This window comes from Macaca fascicularis, chromosome 1 (assembly GCF_037993035.2).
Source record: "Macaca fascicularis isolate 582-1 chromosome 1, T2T-MFA8v1.1".
Taxonomy (NCBI): Eukaryota; Metazoa; Chordata; class Mammalia; order Primates; family Cercopithecidae; genus Macaca; species Macaca fascicularis.
This window is the reverse complement of record NC_088375.1, coordinates 224,885,170-224,907,418: the sequence shown is the minus strand read 5'-3', so window position 1 is coordinate 224,907,418 and position 22,249 is coordinate 224,885,170. Positions and strand designations below refer to the sequence as shown.

The following is a 22,249-nucleotide window of genomic DNA, read 5'->3' as shown; positions in this document are numbered from 1 at the left end:
CACTCAAAATTCTGGGAGATGGTATGAAAAGAAAGGCTGCAAGGCTGAGGCTAAGGGACTGAGTTTGCCCTGTTTGCTCCAAAAGTAGAGAAATGCTCTTTTTCTGAGTTAATATGAAACAGAATATTTAAATAAATGACTATAAACTCTGAGCACTATAAAACAAATCTAAGGTATAATTTGCCAAGACCTAGAAGAAACTCGATGTAAAATTTGAGATGCTAACAGAATTACCCCTCACCTTTTTTCTTTTTTTTTCCTGAGATAGCGTCTCGCTCTGTTGCCAAGGCTGGAGTGCAGTGGCACATTCAAGGCTTGCTGAAGCTTCAACCTCCTGGGTTCAGGCAATCCTCCCACCTCAGCCTCCCAAATAGCTGGGACCACAAACACACACCACCATGCCCAGCTAATTTTTACATTTTTTTGTAGAGATGAGGTCTAGCTATTAATGTGTCATGCAGGCTGGTCTCAAACTCCTGGGGTCAAGCAATACTTACATCTCAGCCTCCCTAAGTGTTGAGATTATAGGTGTAAGCCACCGTGCCCAGCCTAAAATTACCTTCTTTTAAAACAAGATAAAATGGTAAATTACATTTTCTAAGATCATGGCCAAACCATAGTTATTATGATTAGTTAGTCTAATCCAGGCCAAATATTTGGTTTTACCTAAATTATCTGTCTCTCTGATGATCAATGAGGGTAACTACCTCAGTTTTTGCTTTTTGTTTTTCTTTGAGACAGAGTCTTATTCTGTTGCCTAAGCTGGAGTGCAGTGGAGAGATCACAGCTCACTGCTGCCTCAATCTCCTGGGCTCAATTGATCCTTCTGCCTCAGCCTCCTGAGTCACTGGGACTACAGGCATGCACTAGCACGCCCAGCTGATTTTTGTGTTTTTTTGAGACGGAGTCTCGCTCTGTCGCCTAGGCTAGAGTGCAATGGCATGATCTCGGCTCATTGCAACCTCCACCTCCTGGGTTCAAGCTATTCTCCTGCCTCAGCCTCCCGAGTAGCTGGGACTATAGGCGCGTGCCACCACGCCTGGCTAATTTTTTGTATTTTTACTAGAGATGGGCTTTCATCGTGTTAGCCAGAATGGTCTCCATCTCCTGACCTCATGATCCACCCGCCTCAGCCTCCCCAAGTGCTGGGATTATAGGCATGAGCCACCATGCCCGGCCTAATTTTTGTATTATTTTGTAGAGATGGCGTTCTGCCACATTGCCCAGGCTGGCTCAGTTTTCAATTTGGCCTGGTTAATGAGTACTGAAGGAATAATGTTGGGGAAAAAACAACAACAACAACAAAACAAAATTAAGCTCCTTTAGTAGTAAAGAATAGCCTCATATAATATGACAATTTAGTGGTGACAAAAAAATAGTACCTGACCTGCTAAGATGTTTTACAGGAAATAGACAAGGTAGCAGAAACTGTCAAACCTATTTAAGTCATAACTGTAACAGCTCAGCAGAGGGTTTTGCAGGGGGCTTCAAAAGTTCAGTTACAGTCGCCAGAGACTGAGGCAGAGGATCCCTCGCTGATGTATAATCTCAGAAATAACCCTTACCACCGGGCACAGTGGCTCACGCCTGTAATCCCAGCACTTTGGGAGGCCGAGGCGGGCAGATCATCTGAGGTCGGGAGTCTGAGACCAGCCTGGCCAACGTGGAGAAACCCCATCTCTACTAAAAATACAAAAAAAAAATTAGCTGGACGTGGTGGCGCACGCCTGTAATCTCAGCTACTCGGGAGACTGAGGCAGGAGAATCGCTTGAACCCGGGAGGTGGAGGTTGTGGTGAGCCGAGATTGTGCCATTGCACTCCAGCCTGGGCAACAAGTATGAAACTCCGTCTCAAAAAAAACCAAAAAAACAAAACAAAACAAAAACAAACAAAAACCCTTACCAGCATTATCTTCATTCTAAAAAACAGACAGAAAAACTTGATGGCTCTCCTTGACTTCTTTTATAATAAATGATATTTTTGCTGATTTATTTTTAATTGTATTCAACTGCCTGAGGCTGTAAGCAGTAAGCAGTGTGATCTCCTCCTGGTAGAAAAATAACCAAGCATTTAGGAAGCTTCCAGTTGACAGCCTCAGACCTCTCCACTTTGCTGAAGCTCTGCAACAGTATCGACTTTCCATTGTGAACTCTTTTTTTTTTTTTTGAGACAGAGTCTCCTCTGTTGCCCAGGCTGGAGTGCAGTGGTAAGATCTCGGCTCATTACAACTTCTGCCTCCCAGGTTCAAGTGATTCTCCTGCCTCAGCCTCCTGAGTAGCTGAGATTACAGGCACATGCCACCACACCTGGATAACTTTTGTATTTTTAGTAGAGACGGGGCTTCACCATATTGGCCAGGCTGGTCTTGAACTCCTGACCTCAAGTGATCCACCCGCCTAGGCCTACCAAAGTGCTGGGATTAGAGGCGTGAGCCACGGCGCTCAGCCGACGGTTTTAATATACATACTAATGCTGGAAAACATTTTGGGAGGCAAAGAAGAATATTCACTGGTTCACTGGTCTTAGCAATAAATATAATAAAAAAGAAAAACATGGACAGGAAGGTGGTTGAAAGGCTCTAGGCAAAATGGTCTGGGTTTATTTTTTTCTGTGATAATTTCAAATTATCCATCATTCACTGTAATAAGATACCATTTCAGTGGTGGAGTTGCATAGTCTTTTATTTTTCTAAAGATGACCATTCCATGTTTAATGTCTTCAGAGAAGATCTAAAAATCAAAGTTAACAACCCATTTGTCCCAACTCCAACTCTTCCTGGGAACAATTCCTCATTCTGTTACTCGATTTCTTCCTTTACCACCCACATAAAATATGTCTTACTGCTCACAGGATCAAAAGAAAACAAAACAAAACAGTGAAACATCAGAGTTGTTTAAAACACTAGATTTCATTCAATGGTCCAATTGGACACTTGCACATCAGAACTTATTTCTGCTTCAGCTCTAGTTCTTTGAGAAATACAATAATTATTTTTAAAATATTAGCCTGACACAAGAATGTTGAAAAGTTAGCTGCCTTAGCATTATTGCTGCCTATAATCTCCAAAGATCTGAACACCTAGAAGATTAAATGTAGCAAGAAGTAGAAGAGAAACACAGTTTGTTAAGTCATTTAATAACTATAATTGCATAGAATTTACTCACTTTTCAAATACTTATTCTGAATGAATACCAAATTTGTGAAACAAAATATATCCTGTGGTGCTTAGAATGGTTGTTACATGTTGAGTTAGCTTTCCAAGTAAACTTTATCTGCATTAACAGAGGGGAATGCACAATAATCCTATGACATAGGCCCTATTATCCCCACTGAATAGAAGAGAAAAGGAGGCTCAAAAAGATTAAGTAACCCACAAAAGGTCACACAGCTATGACTATCAGTGTCCTGTTGGGCACTGCAAACTAGGCCACTTTTAAAGTAAGATAATTTTATTTTATTTTATTTTTTTTTGAGACGGAGTCTCGCTCTGTTGCCCAGGCTGGAGTGCAGTGGCCGGATCTCAGCTCACTGCAAGCTCCGCCTCCCGGGTTTGCGCCATTCTCCTGCCTCAGCCTCCCGAGTAGCTGGGACTACAGGCGCCCGCCACCTCGCCTGGCTAGCTTTTTGTATTTTTTAGTAGAGACGGGGTTTCACCGTGTTAGCCAGGAGGGTCTCGATCTCCTGACCTCGTGATCCGCCCGTCTCGGCCTCCCAAAGTGCTGGGATTACAGGCTTGAGCCACTGCGCCCGGCCTAAAGTAAGATAATTTTAAATTGAGTGCTGTTACTTACAAAATGAACACAATGTGATAATTGACAAAATATTTCACTGACACTGGACTTATAGAAAGTTTAAGGAAAACCAAGATTAAGGATTCCAGATTCAGATGTCTCTTATCTTTTTTTTAGACAGGGGTTTCACTTTGTCACCCAGGTTGGAGTACAGTGGCGTGATCTCAGTTCACTGCAACCTCTGCCTCCCAGGTTCAAGTGGTCCTCCCACCTCAGTCTCCTGAGTAGCTGGGACATCACAGGTGCATGCCATCATGTCTGGCTAATTTTTATATTTTTTTTAGAGACAGGGTTTCACCATGTTGGCCAGGCTGGTCTCAAATCCTGAGTTCAGGCGATCTGCCCACCTCTGCCTCCCAGAATTCTGGGATTACATGCGTGAGCCACTGTGCCAGGCCTTAGGTCCCTTTCAAATACATGATATTCCTAATTTTCCTGATCTACTATTGCAGGGGAGGGGAAGAATCTTCTTCCTTTTTTTTTTGAGACCGCGTCTCGGTCTGTCGCCCAGGCTGAAGTGCAGTGGCGCGATCTCGGCTCACTGAAACCTCTGCCTCCCAGGTTCAAGTGATTCTCCTGCCTCAGCCTCCCAAGTAGCTGAGACTACAGGAACCCGCCACTATGCCTGGCTAATTTTTGTATTTTTGTAGAGATGGGGGTTTCACTATGTTGGCCAGGCTGGTCTTGAGCTCCTGATCTTGTGATCCGCCCACCTCAGCCTCCCAAAGTGCTGGGATTACAGACGTGAGCCACTGTCCCTGGCTGGTGGTGAGAAATCTTCTATGGCTTAAAAAACAAACATAGGCTGGGTGTGGTGGCTCAGGCCGGGCACTGTGGCTCACGCCTGTAATCATCCCACCACTTTGGGAGGCTGAGGCAGGTGGATCACCTAAGGTCAGGAGTTCAAGACCAGCCTGACCAACATGGAGAAACCCCATTTCTACTAAAAATACAAAATTAGCTGGGCGTGGTGGCACATGCCTGTAATCCCAGCTACTTGGGAGGCTGAGGCAGGAGAATCGCTTGAACCTGGGAGGCAGAAGTTGTGGTGAGCCGAGATCACGCCATTGCATTCCAGCCTGGGCAACAGAGTGAAACTCTATCTCAAAAAACAACACAACAACAGACATAGCAATTCCATTCCTACGTATACACCCAAAAGAATTGAAAACAGGTATTCAAACAAATATTTGTACACAAATGTTAATTGAAGCATTATTCACAATAGCCAAAAGAAGGAAACAACCCATATCATCAACAGATACCGGATAAACAAAATATGATATCCATACAACAGAATATAATTTAGCCATAAAAAGGAATAAAGTAGTGATACATGCTATAATGTTGATTAACCTTGAAAATATGATGATGTCTGGGCGTGGTCATTCACACCTGTAATTCCAGCACTTTGGGAGGCCGAGGCGGATGGAACACCTGAGGTCAGTTCAAGACCAGCCTGCCCAACATGGTGAAACCCTGTCTCTACTAAAAGTATAAAAATTAGCCAAGCATGGTGGTACACACCAGTAATCCCAGCTACTTGGGAGGCTGAGGAAGGAGAATCTCTTGAACCTGGGAGGCAGAGGTTGAGATTGAACCATTGCACTCCAGCCTGGACAATAAGAGTGAAACTCTGTCTCAAAAAAACAAACCAAAAAAAAAAAAAAAAAAAAAAAAGAAAAGAAAATATTACACTAAGTGAAAGAAGCCAGATACATAAAAAGGTCACATATCATATACTTCCATTTATATGAAATATCCAGAATAGGTAAATCCATAGAGACAGGGGGCAGATTAGTGGCTATTGTTAGCAGTCAGAGAAGAAGGGCATGGGGAGTAACTGCCTAATAGGTATAGGGCCTCCTTTGGGGGTGATAAGAATGTTCTGGAACTAGAGAGCAGTGATGGTTGCACACCACTGTAAATGTTCTGCCAGTGAATGGTACACTTTAAAATGGTGAATTTTATGATATATGAATTTCACCTCTTTTAAGTTCCAAATAAGGCATCATTGTAGCAGAGGTCTTCTAATCTGTCTGGTTGGCAAAGCACCTAGTATTTTACAGTACAGAAGAAGCTTTAAAAATGCTTTTAATTTGTATAAAGTGCAAAGAAAAAGAATTCTGAGAAGCACATGAAATAATATAAAATGGCCAGAGCCTAAGAAATAAGCTAATATACATGCATATGGACACATCTACATATTTGAGCATACGCAGAGACATGTAAATACTCAGGAGAGAAATTTGCTTTTCCTCATAACTTATTTTGTGTTTCTCCAAAACCTGAAGAGTAGATAACAGCTGACAGTTACCCGCCTCTGAGTGTGACAAGAGGTCACACAGAGGGAGGGCCTCTAGCTGCCATTTCCTATTGCTTCCCTGGTGAAACAACGCAGGCGGCTGAGTCACTTTAGGAGACGCTCAACAGGGCTCCCATTGTTTCAACCTCAAAATTCCGAGATACAACGGGCCCCATTCATACAGACAGCTTACAGGCTGGGGATGGTCCCTCAGTGTGCAGTCAACTTTTTATTGGGACACTGAATTTTCAAAAACACTGACTTGCACAAATAGTGTTAATTATTATTTTTTAAATGGTACAGAAATAAAATTCAACAGACACTAAACTGGGAGTCAGGACACCTGAGTCTTACCCTTAGCTCTCTGATGCAACTTTAAGCAAGTCACGTGCTCTTTCTGGACCTCAGTTTCCTTGTTTGTAAAAACAAATGATTTCCTAAGATCACTCAGAACTCTAAAATTCTCTGAACACTTATGAAGTCTATTGAGCTTGCTTCACTGTTCACTCCAATGAGTGGGGGTAAGTTATAAGCAGAAAAATATCATTACTTCACATCTTTTCATTCACTATCGACACTTAAAAACGAACAGTCTTAATAAAAACCAAGTCCACTTTCTGTTTTCTCTCTTAAACAGACAAATCATAACAGAGTCCAGTGAGTCCCTCTGTTGCAAGAAGTTCAGGATCACTCAAGCAAGTAACCCCACACAACGCACAATGATAAAGAGCATAAACACAAGCCATAAGTATATTTTTATGTCGCTTTTTCTTAGATTATTGATGCATTTCCAGAATCTCTTCATTTCTTTGCAATAACTGAAAACCCCCAGAAGAAAGACACCATTTACAGTAAGAATGTGATCAATGTTAAAAGCTTCTGCACCATGTCATTTTTTTGTTTTTTCAACCTCAAAACTTGCCAGAGCAAGGATTTTGTCTCCAGAGCCTAAGAAAAAAGACACATAATAAACAAAAAGATTATTTCAAGTGCAGATACAATTCCTGGTAAAGTGGGGGGAAAAATCTATCATATAGATATTAAAACAGAAAATATAATTAGACTCCATTATCAGTGTATTAACTCCTACATGTTCCTTCCCTCTGCACAAACAATCCAGCTACAAAAGCAGACTTATTAGTTATAAATCCTTATTCTAGCTGTGAAATATACTATGTAAAATTTAGTTTATTTTTTATTTTTTGAGATGGAGTTTCACTCTTGTCACCCAGGCTGGAGTGCAGCGGTACAATTTTGGCTCACTGCAACCTCCACCGCCTAGGTTCAAGCAGTTATCCTTGCTACAGCCTCCCGAGTAGCTAGGATTACAGGTGCACGCCACCATGCCCAGCCCATTTTTGTATTTTCACCCTGCTGGCCAGGCTGGTCTCGAACTCCTGACCTCAGGTGATCCGCCCACCTCAGCCTCCCAAAGTGCTGGGATTACAGGCTTGAGCCACTGTGCCTAGCTATACAATTTTATTTAAAAAAATTTTTGTGAAAAAAAAAAAAGAAAAAACATTTTTCAGCAGGAGACAGGTCTTGCTCTATTACCCAGGCTAGAGTGCAATGGCATGATCTTGGCTCACTGCAGCCTTAAACGTCTGGGCTCAAGTGATCCTACTGCCTCAGCTTCTCAAGTAGCTAAAACTCTAGGTACCTAGCTATTTCTTTTCCTTTTTATTTATTTATTTTTTTTTGGAAATGGTGTCTTGCTCTGCTGCCCAGGCTGGAGTGCAGTGGCACGATCTCAGCTCACTGTAACCTCCGCCTCCCGGGTTCAAGCAATTCTCCTGCCTCAGCCTCCCAAGTAGCTGGGATTACAGGCGTGCACCACTATGCCCTGCTAATTTTTGTATTTTTAGTAGAGACGGGGTTTCACCATGTTGGTCAGACTGATCTTGAACTCCTGACCTCATGATCCACCTACCTCGGCCTCCCAAAGTGCTGGGATTACAGGCATGAGCCACCACACCCAGCCTTTTTTTTTTTTTTTTTTTTTTTTTTGAGATGGAGTCTCGCTCTGTAGCCCGGGCTGGAGTGCAGTGGCCGGATCTCAGCTCACTGCAAGCTCCGCCTCCCGGGTTCACGCCATTCTCCTGCCTCAGCCTCCCGAGTAGCTGGGACTACAGGCGCCCGCCACCTCGCCCGGCTAGTTTTTTGTATTTTTTAGTAGAGACGGGGTTTCACCGGGTTAGCCAGGATGGTCTCGATCTCCTGACCTTACGATCCGCCCATCTTGGCCTCCCAAAGTGCTGGGATTACAGGCTTGAGCCACCGCGCCCGGCCTCGGTCTTTTTTAAATTTTGAAGACAAAGGGTCTTACCATGTTGCCCAGGCTGGTCTAGAACTCCTGGCCTCAAGCATATAATTTTAGTTTACTGTTATAGTTACATCTACCTGACAAGTATTTTAAAAACATTAGGCTGCATTAATTTATTTTTAATACTGGGGAATAAAACCAATACAATGGATTTATAAAGAAAACAATTCTGGTTTCACTCTTAAACTCAAGAAAAGGTTATTATGTTATTTCAACCACACTCTCCATCAGTTTGTATGTAATATATGACAGTAGTATATGACCAGCTTTCAGAAATATGAGGGCACTCACCAAGGTCTGTAGAGACTTTCTCAAACTGGCTGAGTATAGCACCTGCATTTGCTGACAAGAAGGCCTCATCATCTGCAGTCAGCTAAACAAAATGAAACAAAGTCCAGTTGAGTGGGTAAATGTTACAGGTGGTTCTAGAAACCAGGTAAGAATGTCTTAGGAGGCTGCGCACAGTGGCTCATGCCTGTAATCCCTGCACTTTGGGAGGCAGAGGCGGGTGGACCACCTGAGGTCAAGAGTTCAAGATCAGCCTGGCTAACGTGATGAAAACCCGTTTCTATTAAAAACACAAAAAATTAGCTGGGTGTGGTGGCGCGTGCCTGTAATCCCAGCTACTCAGGAGGCTGAGGCAGTAGAATCGCTTGAACCTGGGAGGCAGAGGTTGTAGTGAGCAGAGATCGAGCCACTGCACTCCAGCCTGGGCAACAAGAGCAAAATTCCGTCTCAAAGAAAAAAAAAAAGTTGAGTAGGGGCTGGGTGCGGTGGCTCACACCTGCAGTACCAGAACTTTGGGAGGCCAATGTAATCCCAGCATTTTGGGAGGCCGAGGGAGGTGGATCACCTGAGGTCAGGAGTTGAAGACCAGCCTGGCCAACATCGTGAAACCCTGTCTCTACTAAAAATACAAAAATTAGGCGGGTGTGGTGGCGGGCACCTGTAATACAAGCTACTCAGGAGGCTGAGGCAGGATAATTGCTTGAACCCGGGAGGCGGAGGCTGCAGTGAGCTGAGATTGTGCCACTGCACTCCAGCCTGGGCAATAAGAGCGAAACTCTTGTCTCAGAGAGTTAAAAAAAAAAAAAAAAGAATGTCTTAGGACCACAAACTAGACCACAGATCAAGATGCTCTGTACCAAATACTTCATACTTTTTCTTTATACCTAATATATTAAATACTGGTACCTTCTCTCCAAGTTTCCTGAGAGCTGTTAGTATCTCCACTTTCTGTTGAGTGTACAGGTCTCTTTCCAGCTTTCCTACCATCAGATCTCTATCCATCTAAAACATGAATGCAAGGCATATGTCACTTAAGTGAACAACATTCCGTATACAATATATAGCTTTTCAGGCTGGGCGCTGTGGCTTACGCCTGTAATCCCAGCGCTTTGGGAGGCTGAGGCAGGTGGATCACGAGGTCAGGAGACTGAGACCATCCTGGCTAACACAGTGAAACCCTGTCTCTACTAAAAATACAAAAAAAATTAGCTGGGCGTGGTAGCAGGCACCTGTAGTCCCAGGTACTCGGGAGGCTAAGGCAGCAGGAGAATGGTGTGAACTCAGGAGGCAGAGCTTGCAGTGAGCTGAGATCCCACCACTGCACTCCAGCCTGGGTGACAAAGCAAGACTCCATCTCAAAAAAAGGAAAAAAAAATATATATATATATAGAGAGAGAGAGAGAGAGAGAACTTTTCAGACGTACTTCTTTTTTTTTTTTTTTTTTTGAGACGGAGTCTTGCTGAGTCGCCCAGGCTGGAGCGCAGTGGCTGGATCTCAGCTCACTGCAAGCTCTGCCTCCCGGGTTTACGCCATTCTCCTGCCTCAGCCTCCTGAGTAGCTGGGACTACAGGCGCCTGGCACCTTGCCCGGCTAGTTTTTTGTATTTTTTAGTAGAGATGGGGTTTCACCGTGTTAGCCAGGACGGTCTTGATCTCCTGATCTCGTGATCCGCCCGTCTTGGCCTCCCAAAGTGCTGGGATTACAGGCTTGAGCCACCGCGCCCGGCCTCAGACGTACTTCTTAAAAAAAAAAAATTCTCGGCCTGGCGAGGTGGCTCACACCTATAATCCCAGCACTTTGGGAGGCCAAGGTCAGCGGATCATGAGGTCAAGAGATTGAGACCATTCTGGCCAACATGGTGAAACCTTGTCTCTATTAAAAGTACAAAAACGGCCGGGCGCGGTGGCTCAAGCCTGTAATCCCAGCACTTTGGGAGGCCGAGACGGGTGGATCACAAGGTCAACAGATCGAGACCATCCTGGCTAACACGGTGAAACCCCGTCTCTACTAAAAAAATACAAAAAAATTAGCCGGGCCAGGTGGCGGGCGCCTGTAGTCCCACCTACTCGGGAGGCTGAGGCAGGAGAATGGCGTGAACCCGGGAGGCGGAGCTTGCAGTGAGCTGAGATCCGGCCACTGCACTCCTGCCCGGGTGACAGAGCGAGACTCCATCTCAAAAAAAAAAAAAAAAAAGTACAAAAACTAGCTGGGCATAGTGGCGCTCACCTGTAGTCCCACTTACTCGGGAGGCTGAGGCAGGAGAATTGCTTGAACCCAGGAGGCGGAGGCTGCAGTGAGCCGAGATCGTGCCACTGCACTCCAGCCTGGCAACAGAGCAAGACTCCATCTCAGGAAAAAAAAAAAAAAAAAAAAAATCCTCTAGCTGATTAATATTATAAAGAACTACAGAAATAACCCAAGGCAAATATGATAGAAATGTTAAATGCAGTTCTAGTAAATTATCTAGTAAAATATCACCACTTCCACCAGAAACACTAATAGCATGTACTATACATTGGGCGTATTCAAAATACTTTTATGCATATTACTTCATTTAATCCTCATAACTACCATAAGTGGTAGAAACTATCGTCACCTTTTTACAGACAGAGAAACCTAGGCACAAAGGGGATGAATAAAATAACTTGTCCAGGGTGGGCACAATGGCTCATGCCTGTAATCCCACCACTTTAGAAGGCTGAGGTGGGTGGATTGCTTGAGCTCAGGAGTTCGAGACCATCCTGGCCAACATGGTGAAACCCTGCCTCTATGAAAAATACAAAAATTAGTTGGTGTGGTGGTGTGTGCCTATGGTCCCAGCTACTTGAGGGGCTGTGATGGGAGACGCTTGAGTCCAGGAGACAGAGGCTGCAGTGAGCCAAGACTACACTACTACACTGAGCCTGGGTGACAAAGTAAGACACTGCCTTAAAAAAAAAAAAAAAAAAAAAAAGCCTTAAAACATACACACACACACACACAAAAGGCTAGGCGCAGTGGCTCACATCTATAATTCCAACACTTTGGGAGGCTGAGGTGGGCAGATCACTTGAGGTCAGGAGTTCAAGACCAGCCTGGACAACATGTGAAACCCCATTTCTACTAAAAATACAAAAATTAGCTGGGCATGGTGGCACGCACCTGTAATCCCAGCTACTTGGGAGGTTGAGGCAGGAGACTCACTTGAACCCAGAGGCAGAGGTTGTACTGAACCGAGATTGCACCACTGCACTCCAGCCTGGGCAATAGAACAAGACCCCATCTCAAGAAAAAAAACCAACAAAAAACAAACCCATAAAAAACTTGTCACATACCTCAGTAGTGAAGCAGGGATTCAAATCCAGCCAGTCTGACCAAAATCCATGCTCTGAATCACTATGCTACTGAATTGCCCATAGTTACAAATAACTTGGTAACTTTTTTGTTTTTTGAGACGGAGTCTCTCTGTCGCCCAGGCTGGAGTGCAGCGGCGCAATCTCGGCTCACTGCAAGCTCCGCCTCCCGGGTTCACGCCATTCTCCTGCCTCAGCCTCCCGAGTAGCTGGGACTACAGGCACCCACCACCACGCCCGGCTAATTTTTTGTATTTTTAGTAGAGACGGGGTTTCACCGTGTTAGCCAGGATGGTCTCAATCTCCTGACCTCGTGATCCACCCACCTCGGCCTCCCAAAGTGCTGGGATTACAGGCGTGAGCCACCGTGCCTGGCCACTTGGTAACTCTTAATTACATCCAAGCCTATAAAGAGACTTCTGGAAGTATCAGATTTACAAAGATACTTGAAATTCTTAGATGAGATAGGCCACACATGCATACAAGCAATGCTGCTAATTAATTCTCAATGTGATTTTAAGTTAAAGCTCTAGAAGTAGATGGTAAAACATTAAAGGTGGAGTCCAGGTAGAAGTGGTCAGTGGCAATTTAAACTGCCATATATTGTTTAAAGCTCTACATTCATTATCAACTGTAATTGCTCAAAGTACTAATTTTGTCAGAAAATTGTTAGTTGTGGCTCTAAAATCACCTGGCCAATTTTTAAGCCATAGGGTATCATAATGAATTGGCTTAGGAAATGAAAAACACACAGCAATCAAATCAATTTAAAGAAATTTTACCTCTGCTAACCTTGTCCGAAGCTGACCTGGTTGTTTCTTTGCAAACAATCTGATGACCTCTGGGGTTTTAAAGGCCTGGCTGATAGCTGCCTGAATAGCCTAGAAACAGAAGAAGGCAAAAACTAACCAAAACAGTCCAACAAATCAGATATTGCAATAACTAATTGATGGATCTTTTTTTTTTTTTTGAGACGGAGTCTCGCTGTGTCACCCAGGCTGGAGTGCAGTGGCTGGATCTCGGCTCACTGCAAGCTCCGCCTCCCGGGTTTACGCCATTCTCCTGCCTCAGCCTCCGAGTAGCTGGGACTACAGGCGCCCGCCACCACGCCCGGCTAGTTTTTTGTATTTTTAGTAGAGACGGGGTTTCACCATGTTAGCCAGGATGGTCTCGATCTCCTGACCTCGTGATCCGCCCACCTCGGCCTCCCAAAGTGCTGGGATTACAGGGTTGAGCCACCGCGCCCGGCCTAATTGATGGATCTTTAATCTTTATCAAGGTTTACTGGTTCCTGTCATAGAAGCAATTACATAACTAAATGAAGATCTGGAAGGATATGTTGTTTATGCATAAGCAGACACTCATCTAGAAGTTACACCTTGGGAGGCCAAGGCAGGAGGATTGCTTGAGCCCATGAGTTTGACACCAGCCTTGGAAATGCAGCAAGACCCCATCTCTAAAAAAAAATTAAAGGCTGGGTGCAGTGGCACACACTCGTAATCCCAGCACTTTGGGAGCCCGAGACAGACGGATCACCTGAGGTTGGGAGTTCAAGACCAGCCTGACCAACATGGAGAAACTCCATATCCACTAAAAATACAAAATCAGCTAGGTGTGGTGGCACACGCCTATAATCCCAGCTACTCAGGAGGCTGAGGAAGGAGAATCACTTGAACCCGGGAGGTGGAGGTTGTGGTGAGCCGAGATTGCAACATTGCACTCCAGCCTGGGCAACAAGAGTGAGACTCCATCTCAAAAAAAAGAAAAAAGAAAAAAAAAAAAAAAAAGCCAGGTACGGCTGTGCATGCCTGTGGTCCCAGCTACCTGGGAGTCTGAGGGGTGAATAGCACCCCTGCACTCCAGCCTGGGTGACCCTGTCTCTAAAAAAAAAAAAAAAAAAGAAGTTACACCTAGAATATGCAAAACATAAAACATGGTATATTTTCTATCAGAAATATACTTACTTTAATTATTACTATTATTTTTTATTTAGAGATAGGGGTCTCACTATGTTGCCCAGGCTGGTCCTGAACTCCTGGGCTCAAAGCAGTCCTCCTGCATCATGCCTCAGCCTCTGGAGTACCTGGGATTATAAGCAGGCACCACCACACCCAGCTTGAAATATATTTATAAAAAAGCTGGGTATGGTAGTTCATGCCCATAATCTTTGGGAGGCTGAGGCAGGAGGATCACTTGAGCCCTGAAGAACAAGGCTGTAGTGAGCCATGATTGTGTCACTGCACTCCAGCCTGGGTGACACAGAGAGACCCTCTCTAAAAAAAAAAAAGAACCAGCAGGGCATGGTGGCTCATGCCTGTAATCCGAGCACTTTGGGAGGCCGAGGTGGGAGGATCACTTGAGGTCAGGAGTTCAAAAACCAGCCTGGCCAACATGGTAAAACCCCGTCTCTACTAAAAATACAAAAATTAGCTGGGTGTGGAGGCGGGTGCCCATAATCCCAGCTACTCTGGAGGCTGAGTGAGGAGAATTGCTTGAACCTGGGAGGCGGACGCTGCAGTGAGCCGAGGCTGCCCCACTGCACTCTAGCCTGGGCGACAGAGAAAGAATGCATCTCCAACAAAAACAAAAACCAGAAAACAAAGTCCGTCCTCTGTCACCTATATGTTATACTTACCAGCTGCATTCCACTTAGTTCATCTACCAAGGTCATATTTCCAGACATAATTTTCTTCAGTGAATCATTAAATTCACTTAGTTGCTCCAGAGTTTCCTTTTTGGTTTCTTCATATTCATCTGTATCGAGTTCCTCTCTGAAGTAGGTGAACATCATGATATGGAAAAATACAGAGTTCCAAGTGAAAAATGCAATCTTAGTACTTGTACATTAGAGAAAGGCTGAAGGGAAATATCAAAATGCTAACGGTGAATGTGTTCACATAGCAGTTCAAAATGCAGGAAAATATTGCATTTTCCTGCAATATGGTGACTTTGATAAACATTTTTCTTTTACCAAATTGAAGCATACTTAAGAAGCCACATAAGGCCAGGTGCTAGCTCACACCTGTAATCCTAGCACTTTGGAAGGCTGAGGTGGGTGGATCACCTGAGGTCAGGAGTTCGAGGCCAGCCTGGCCAACATGGTAAAACCCCACCTCTACTAAAAATACAAAAATTAGCTGGTGGGGGGTGGCGGCGCATTCCTGTAATCCCAGCTACTCGGGAGGCTGAGGCAGGAGAATCGCTTGAACCAGGAGGCGGAAGTTGCAGTGATCTGAGATCTCGCCACTGCACTCCAGCCTGGGCAACACAGCAAGACTCTCTCTCTCAAAAAAAAAAGCCGCAATGAACTGTTGTGGTCCTTTGTGCAGGTAAGGCTGAAACTACATGCCAGAAATTCATGTAGTACCTTCTTGGCCTGACAGCAGGCAGGATTGATTTAAATACTAAAGACAGGCCGGGCGCGGTGGCTCAAGCCTGTAATCCCAGCACTTTGGGAGGCCAAGGCGGGTGGATCACGAGGTCAGCAGATCGAGACCATCCTGGCTAACATGGTGAAACCCCGTCTCTACTAAAAATACAAAAAAAAAAAAACTAGCCGGGCGAGGTGGCGGGCGCCTGTAGTCCCAGCTACTCGGGAGGCTGAGGCAGGAGAATGGCGTGAACTCGGGAGGCGGAGCTTGCAGTGAGCTGAGATCCGGCCACTGCACTCTAGCCTGGGCGACAGAGCGAGACTCCTTCTCAAAAAAAAAAAAAAAAAAAAAAAAAATACTAAAGACAGAGTAGGTGTTGTTTCTACTTCAAGGAGGTTAAATATTTTGCTTAAGTTCACGTGCACTTAGTAGTTAACTGAATGACTGTCATTTCCCAGCCTATATGACTCCAAAGCCTGCAATGAGTTTACTTCTCTAACAGACAGTGTGAAGAACACTACAGGGGAAATGCAGAATCACACATGGGCCTGCATCCATGGAGCTAGCTGCAGAAAAAAAGCCAGTTTCCAGCGTAACAACATACAATTAAACTCTTACCTGCATTCCTCCAGATCTTGTAATTGCTGCATGAGTCTATCCAACTGTTCTTCTAAATTCTGCTTTAATTTGCTTGTCTCTGTCTTTCCTCTGGAAGCCATTTGAATCTCTATGTGAAACAATAAACCCACATACCATATGAAATTAACACACCAGTGCAAGCTTTTTAAGTTTTATTTTTTGTAGAGACAGAGTCTGGCTATTTTGTCTAGGCTGGTCTCAAACTCCTGGGCTGAAGTGACCCTCCTATAGGTATAAGCCAGCACACCCAGTCGCCAGTGTAATTAAAAATAGGCAGCTGCAGCTGGGCGCTGGTGGCTCAGGCCTGTAATCCCAGCACTTTGGGAGGCCAAGGTGGGTGGATCATGAGGTCAGGAGATAGAGACCATCCTGGCTAACACGGTGAAAACCCGTCTCTACTAAAAAAACAAAAAAGGCTGGATGCAGTGGCTCACGCCTGTAATCCCAGCACTTTTGGAGCCAAGGCAGGTGGATCACCTGAGATCAGGACTTCAAGACCAGCCTGACCAACATGGTGAAACCCCATCTCTAAAGAAAAAAAAAAAATTAGCTGGGCATGGTGGCACATGCCTGTAGTCCCAGCTGCTTGGGAGGCTGAGGCAGGAGAATCGTTTGAACCTGGGAGGCAGAGATTGCAGTGAGCAGAGATCATGCCACTACACTCCAGCCTGGGCGACAGAATGAGACTACATCTCAGAAAAAAAAAAAAAGGCAGCTGGGTGTAGTGGCTCATGCATGTCTGTAACCTCAGCACTCTGGGAGCCTGAGGTAGGAGTAGGAGGACTGCTTGAGCTCAGGAGCTCGCGACCAGCCTGGCCAATATAGTAAGACTTCATCTCTACAAAGAATAGAAAATCTTAGCTAGGCGTGGTGGCGGATGCCTTTAGTCCCAGCTCCTCAGGAGGCTTAGGTCTTAGGTGGGAGGATTGCTTGAGCCCAGGAATCTGAGGTTGCAGTAAGCCATGATCTTACCACTGTACTCTGGCCTGGTTGACAGAGCGAGACCCTGACTCAAAAAAAAAAAAAAAAAAAGAAAGGTTATACTCTTTCTTAGCTACAGGTGTATGAAAGATAGTTATACAAAGAAAATCTTACTTTAGATATAAAAGTTTAAACTCATATAGTAATAACATCCCACAAAAATGCCTGAAAATCTTCTTTATGTGATTTGACACATTAATTCGAAGTCTTCATTACTGGTCTATCTTACTCTAAACAAATTTGATAAATGGAAATACAGATATATAAAGAAGTAGATCAAATGTGGCTTTGCTTTATAAAATGAATCACCATAGCCCAAAACACTCCTGATATTATCTTATTGGTCTTATGTATATTTACCTAATTACTTGTGAGCATGAACATCCTTTTTTTATTTTTAGTTTTTTTGAGATAGGGTCTCACTCTGTCGCCCAGGCTGGAGCACAGTGGCACAATCACAGCTCACTATAGCCTCAACCTCTCGAGCTCAAGCCATCTTCCCACCTCTGCCTCCTGAGTAGCTGGAACCACAGGTACACACCACCACACCTGGCTAATTTATTTTTTTTGTGGAGATGGGGTCTCCCTATGTTGCCCAAGCTGGTCTTGAACTGGACTCAAGGGATGCGCCCACCTCAGCCTCCCGAATGCTGGGATTAGAGGTGTAGGTCCCCAAGCCTAGCTGATGAACATCTTTTAATATGAATTTCTTCTTTGGAAATGTGACCATCTTTCTGCTGGGTTATCTTTCTCTTACTGATTTATAACATGGATACGAAGCCTGTGGCTTTTCTGAGACAGGGTCTTGCCCTGTCACCCAGGCTGGAGTGCAGTGGCATGATCACGGCTCACTACAGCTTTGACCTCCTAAGATCAAGCAATGAAGCCTTTGTAATTGCAAATATTATTTCGTCTCCTGACTAAATTTTATTTATTTTTTTGTCATGGCAAATTATTATTTTTTAATAGACAAATCTATCTTCTCCTTTAAACCTTCTTTGTTTTGTGTCCCATGAAGGCAGGCCCTAACCATCTCATGATTTCTACATCTTTATGTTCAAGACTTTTACAATTTTTTTTCTAGCTGCAGAAAAAAGCCACCTGCAATTTTTTGTTACGCTTTGAAGTAGGAGTCTAACTTTCCTTTCAAAAACACCCTTTACTAATCAGTCTTTTATTTATTGATCCAGGGCAATTTGGTCTACAATAAAGGTGGCATACTGATTAATAAATAAAAGACTGGCAAGTAAAGGGTGTTAGGGCAATTGGATAATCATTGATAATTTTCTGTTCCTAAGAAATCACTTCTTTTATTTTTTTAGACTGAGTCTCACTCTGTTGCCCAGGCTGGAGTGTGGTGACGCAATTTTGGCTCACTGCAACCTCCACCTCCTGGATTTAAGCAATTCTCCTGCCTCAGCCTCTCGAGTAGCTGGGACTACAGGTGCGTGCCACCACGTCCGGCTAATTTTTTGTATTTTTAGTAGAAATGTGGTTTTGCCATATTGGCCAGGTCGGTCTCGAACTCCCGACCTCAAGTGATCCACCTGCCTCTGCCTCCCAAAGTGCTGGGATTACAGGCATGAGGCACTCCACCTGGCTCTTTTTTTTTTTGGATAGCGTATCACTCTCTCGCCTAGGCTGGAGTGCAGTGGTGCGATCTCAGCTCACCGTAACCTCTGCATCCTGGGCTCAAGTGATTCTCCTGCCTCAGCCTCCTGAGTAGCTAGCATTACAGGTGTGCCACCATACCACCCACACCTGCCTTTCTTTTTTTTGGTAGTTTTAGTAGACACAGGTTTCACCATGTTGGCCGGGCTGGTCTCAAACTCCTGGCCTCACGTAATCTGTCTGCCTTGACCTCTCAAAGTGCTGGGATTACAGACATGAGCCACTGTGTCCAGATCTAAGTCAACACTTCTTGTTATTTACATTATTATGGCTTTATCACTGGTGTATCTTGATAACTGATAATGACTTGCCTTTATTGTTTTCTCCTCCCCAAAATTCTTGGCTATTCTTGTACACTTTCTCTTCTAGATGAATTTAAGAATCAGTTTGTCAAGTTTCATTAAATATCCTATTGACTGGGGCCAGCCATGGTGTCTCACACCTGTAATTCCAGCACTTTGGGAGGCTGAGGCGGGCAGATCACTTGAGGCCAGGAGTTACCAATCAGCCTGGCCAATGCAGTGAAACCCCATCTCTACAATAAATTAAAAAATTAGCTAGGCATGCTGGTGTGTGCTTGTAGTCCCACTACTCGGCAGGCTGAGGTGGGAGAATCATCTAAGCCTGGGAAGCGGAGGTTGCAGTAAGCTGAGACTGTGACACTGCACTCCAGCCTAGGTGACAGGGCAAGATTCCGTCTCAAAAAAACAGAAAACAAAAAAACAAAAAAAAACCCCACAGAACTTTCCAGGCAACTTATTAAAGCATGTGTTTTTTTTGTTTGTTTTTTTTTTTTGGGACGGAGTCTCGCTCTGTGTTGCCCAGGCTGGAGTCCTGTGGCGCTATCTCGGCTCACTGCAAGCTCCACCTCCTGGGTTCACGCCATTCTCCTGCCTCAGCCTCCCGAGTAGCTGGGACTACAGGCACCCGCCACCACGCCTGGCTAATTTTTTGTATTTTTAGTAGAGACGGGGTTTCACCATGTTAGCCAGGATGGTCTCTATCTCCTGACCTCATGATCAGCCAGCCTCGGCCTCCCAAAGTGCTGGGATCACAGGCGGGAGCCACCGTGCCTGGCATTAAAGCATGTTTTGTTTTCCTACACATAATGAAATCATTACCAGATGATTTGACATGTGTACTTCAATGGAGAGGATTCTTACAATATATTCAAAATAAAATATAATGACAAAAAAATTACTGCCTAATCCATTAAAACTGGCATAAGTCATCTATGATCATCAATGATATGCAAATATAAACAAACATTATACCCAGAAGTGTAATTTATTATAGCTACATTTCATGTATAATGGTTTAGTGCATTTTTCCTGGAAATTATTCATTTTAATTTTTCTCTTAAGTCTGTGGAATTTTCCACTAAAAGTTGAGGCAGACCCAAGATGTAACTGACAATGTCTTTTCAGAGTTAGTTTCCTACAGTCTAACCACACTGGATGACTTGCTGTTTCAAAAATGTCATGTACTCTTTTGAGCTTGCATTTTTTTTTTCTACCTATGAAGCCCAGTTCATTCATTCTTCAGTCTAGTTCAAGTGTCACCTTCTCTACAAGGCCTTCCTTGATTTCCTCCCAATCACTAGGTTGTGAATTATTTGAGTAGGGATTTTACCTTTTATTTTTTCTTTTTTTTTTTGTTTTGAGATGGCACCTCACTCTGTCACCTAGGCTGGATTGCAGTGGTGTGATCTCGGCTCACTGCAGTCTCTGCCTCCTGGGTTCAAGCGATTCTCCTGCCTCGGCCTCCCGAGTAGCTGGGAATGTAGATGCCCACCACCACGCTCAGCTAATTTTTGTACTTTTAGTAGAGATAAGGTTTCACCATGTTGGCCAGGCTGGTCTCAAACTCCTAACCTCAGGAGATCCGCCCGCCTCAGCCTCCCAAAGTGCTGGGATTACGGGTATCAGCCACTGTGTCCGGCCTTTACCTTTTCTTTATACACCAGCATCCAGCACAGTCTTGGGCAGACAAAAAGTGCTGAATAAATAACTGGTGGATGAATAATGAGAATTGATTGCTTCTTCTTTAGCATTCAAATCTTTTTATTGGGCCGAGCGCAGTGGCTCACGCCTGTAATCCTAGCACTTTGGGAGGCTGAGGCAGGCGGATCTCAAAGTCAGGAGATTGAGACCATTCTGGCTAACACAGTGAAACCCTGTCTCTACTAAAAATACAAAAAATTAGCCGGCTGTGGTGGCGGGCGCCTGTAGTCCCAGCTACTCGGGAGGCTGAGACAGGAGAATGGTGTGAACCTGGGAGGCGGAGCTTGCAGTGAGCAGAAATGGTGCCACTGCACTCCACTGGGCGACAGAGCAAGACTGCGGTCTCACAAAAAAAAAAAAATCCTTTAAAAAAAAATTTTTTTTTGAGGCATCGTCTCGCTCTGTCACCCAGGCTAGAGTGCAGTGGCGTGATCTTGGCTCACTGCAACCTCTGCCTCCCGGGTTCAAGCGATTCTCCTGCCTTGGCCTCCCGAGTAGCTGGGATTACAGGTGCCTGCCACCACGCTCAGCTAATTTTTGTACTGACTAAACTCTGGAGAACAGAATATGAGTCTGATTCCTCTCTTAGATTTCTCAGTACCTGATACAGAATAGAACGTCGATAGTTTGGTCACGTATATAAACGCTCAACATAGTTTAAGGAGCTAAAGCTATTCTGAATACATTTCAGTAAAAATGGGTGCATTTTAAAAGCCTTATCTGGTGCTACTTTGAGATTTATCCCCGAAAGAGTAACTCGTTGGCGCCACCTAGTAGTCACTAAAGGTGTGCACTTTTACGAAACTACAGAAACCGCTCTCAGACACTACAATCTGGAGTGGAGGGCACTCATTCTTGCTCACCTGTCTCTTAGTACTCTGATCTCTGCACAGTGCTGACCGGTCTCAAATTGCACAAACCTCCAGTTCTTGACGTTCCGAGTGTCATAAACTTGAGGAAAATGAAATTATTCATCAGGACTACAAAAGGCTCCAAGTTCAAACCACCTGGGGGTGGAGATGGCTGGAAAAAAGGAAACCATTAACAAGTAATTGTATTTGCTATATATAAACTTGCCCTAAGGCAGTCCAGATAACTTCCACTTGAGCAGCCTGAGACATCACGGGCGGGGGCAGTTTCTCCCTCGACTGCGTCTACCGCAGCCTTTCTGAGGTTTTTCCTAGCGAGGCCGAGAGGATCTTGGAGGAAAAACCCGCATCCGGATACGCCTTGAGGGAAGGCGTCAAACCCACAGGCATGGAAAAGGTAAGGACGGAGAGCACGCCTCTTCCTGGCTGAAAGTGAGGAGCGTTTGGCCCAGAACCAACCGGACTGGGTGAAGAATCAGCTCCGGCCACCGCAGCAGATCCCACCCCACGCGGGAACTTGAAGTCCGACACGTAGGTCCCGCGGCGGCCGGGCTCCACCAGGCCCCGGTTACCACCAGAGGTAGCCGTAAACCCACGGTCCCCAAAAATCTTTCCGGCTCTCCCTGACGAAAACTGGGACAACCTCCTTAGGCCCCCGGGATCCCCCCTGTGCC

General features: G+C 44.8%; 1 protein-coding gene across 5 annotated transcripts; it reads right to left on the bottom strand.

Moving 5' to 3' along the window:
• Window positions 1-2,664: 2,664 nt before the first annotated feature.
• LZIC (leucine zipper and CTNNBIP1 domain containing) lies at window positions 2,665-21,732 on the bottom strand. Of its 5 annotated transcripts, none has more exons than XM_065534581.2 (7): window positions 21,570-21,732; window positions 16,031-16,139; window positions 14,677-14,812; window positions 12,824-12,922; window positions 9,615-9,710; window positions 8,712-8,793; window positions 2,665-3,753 (listed from the first exon to the last, which is right to left on the bottom strand). In XM_065534581.2, the coding sequence occupies exons 2-7, from the start codon at window positions 16,129-16,131 to the stop codon at window positions 3,635-3,637; spliced, it is 633 nt and encodes a 210-aa protein (XP_065390653.1). In that variant the 5' UTR covers window positions 16,132-16,139; window positions 21,570-21,732; the 3' UTR covers window positions 2,665-3,634. The 5 variants fall into 5 exon arrangements, with proteins under 5 accessions (XP_065390653.1, XP_015298337.1, XP_065390659.1 ...); XM_015442851.4 differs by lacking the exon at window positions 2,665-3,753 and adding an exon at window positions 4,982-7,045; XM_065534587.2 differs by lacking the exons at window positions 2,665-3,753; window positions 8,712-8,793 and adding an exon at window positions 4,982-7,045.
• Between the last annotated feature and the right edge of the window lie 517 nt (window positions 21,733-22,249).

Coding starts and splice junctions, on each gene's coding strand:
- LZIC (XM_065534581.2), bottom strand. CDS start 16,131: ATGGCTTCCAGAGGAAAGACAGAGACAAGCAAATTAAAGCAGAATTTA. Junction 9,711..12,823: donor TTCGGACAAGGTTAGCAGAG/GTAAAATTTCTT, acceptor TTCATGTTTTAG/ATGGATAGAGATCTGATGGT. Junction 8,794..9,614: donor TCAGGAAACTTGGAGAGAAG/GTACCAGTATTT, acceptor CATTTTGTTTAG/CTGACTGCAGATGATGAGGC.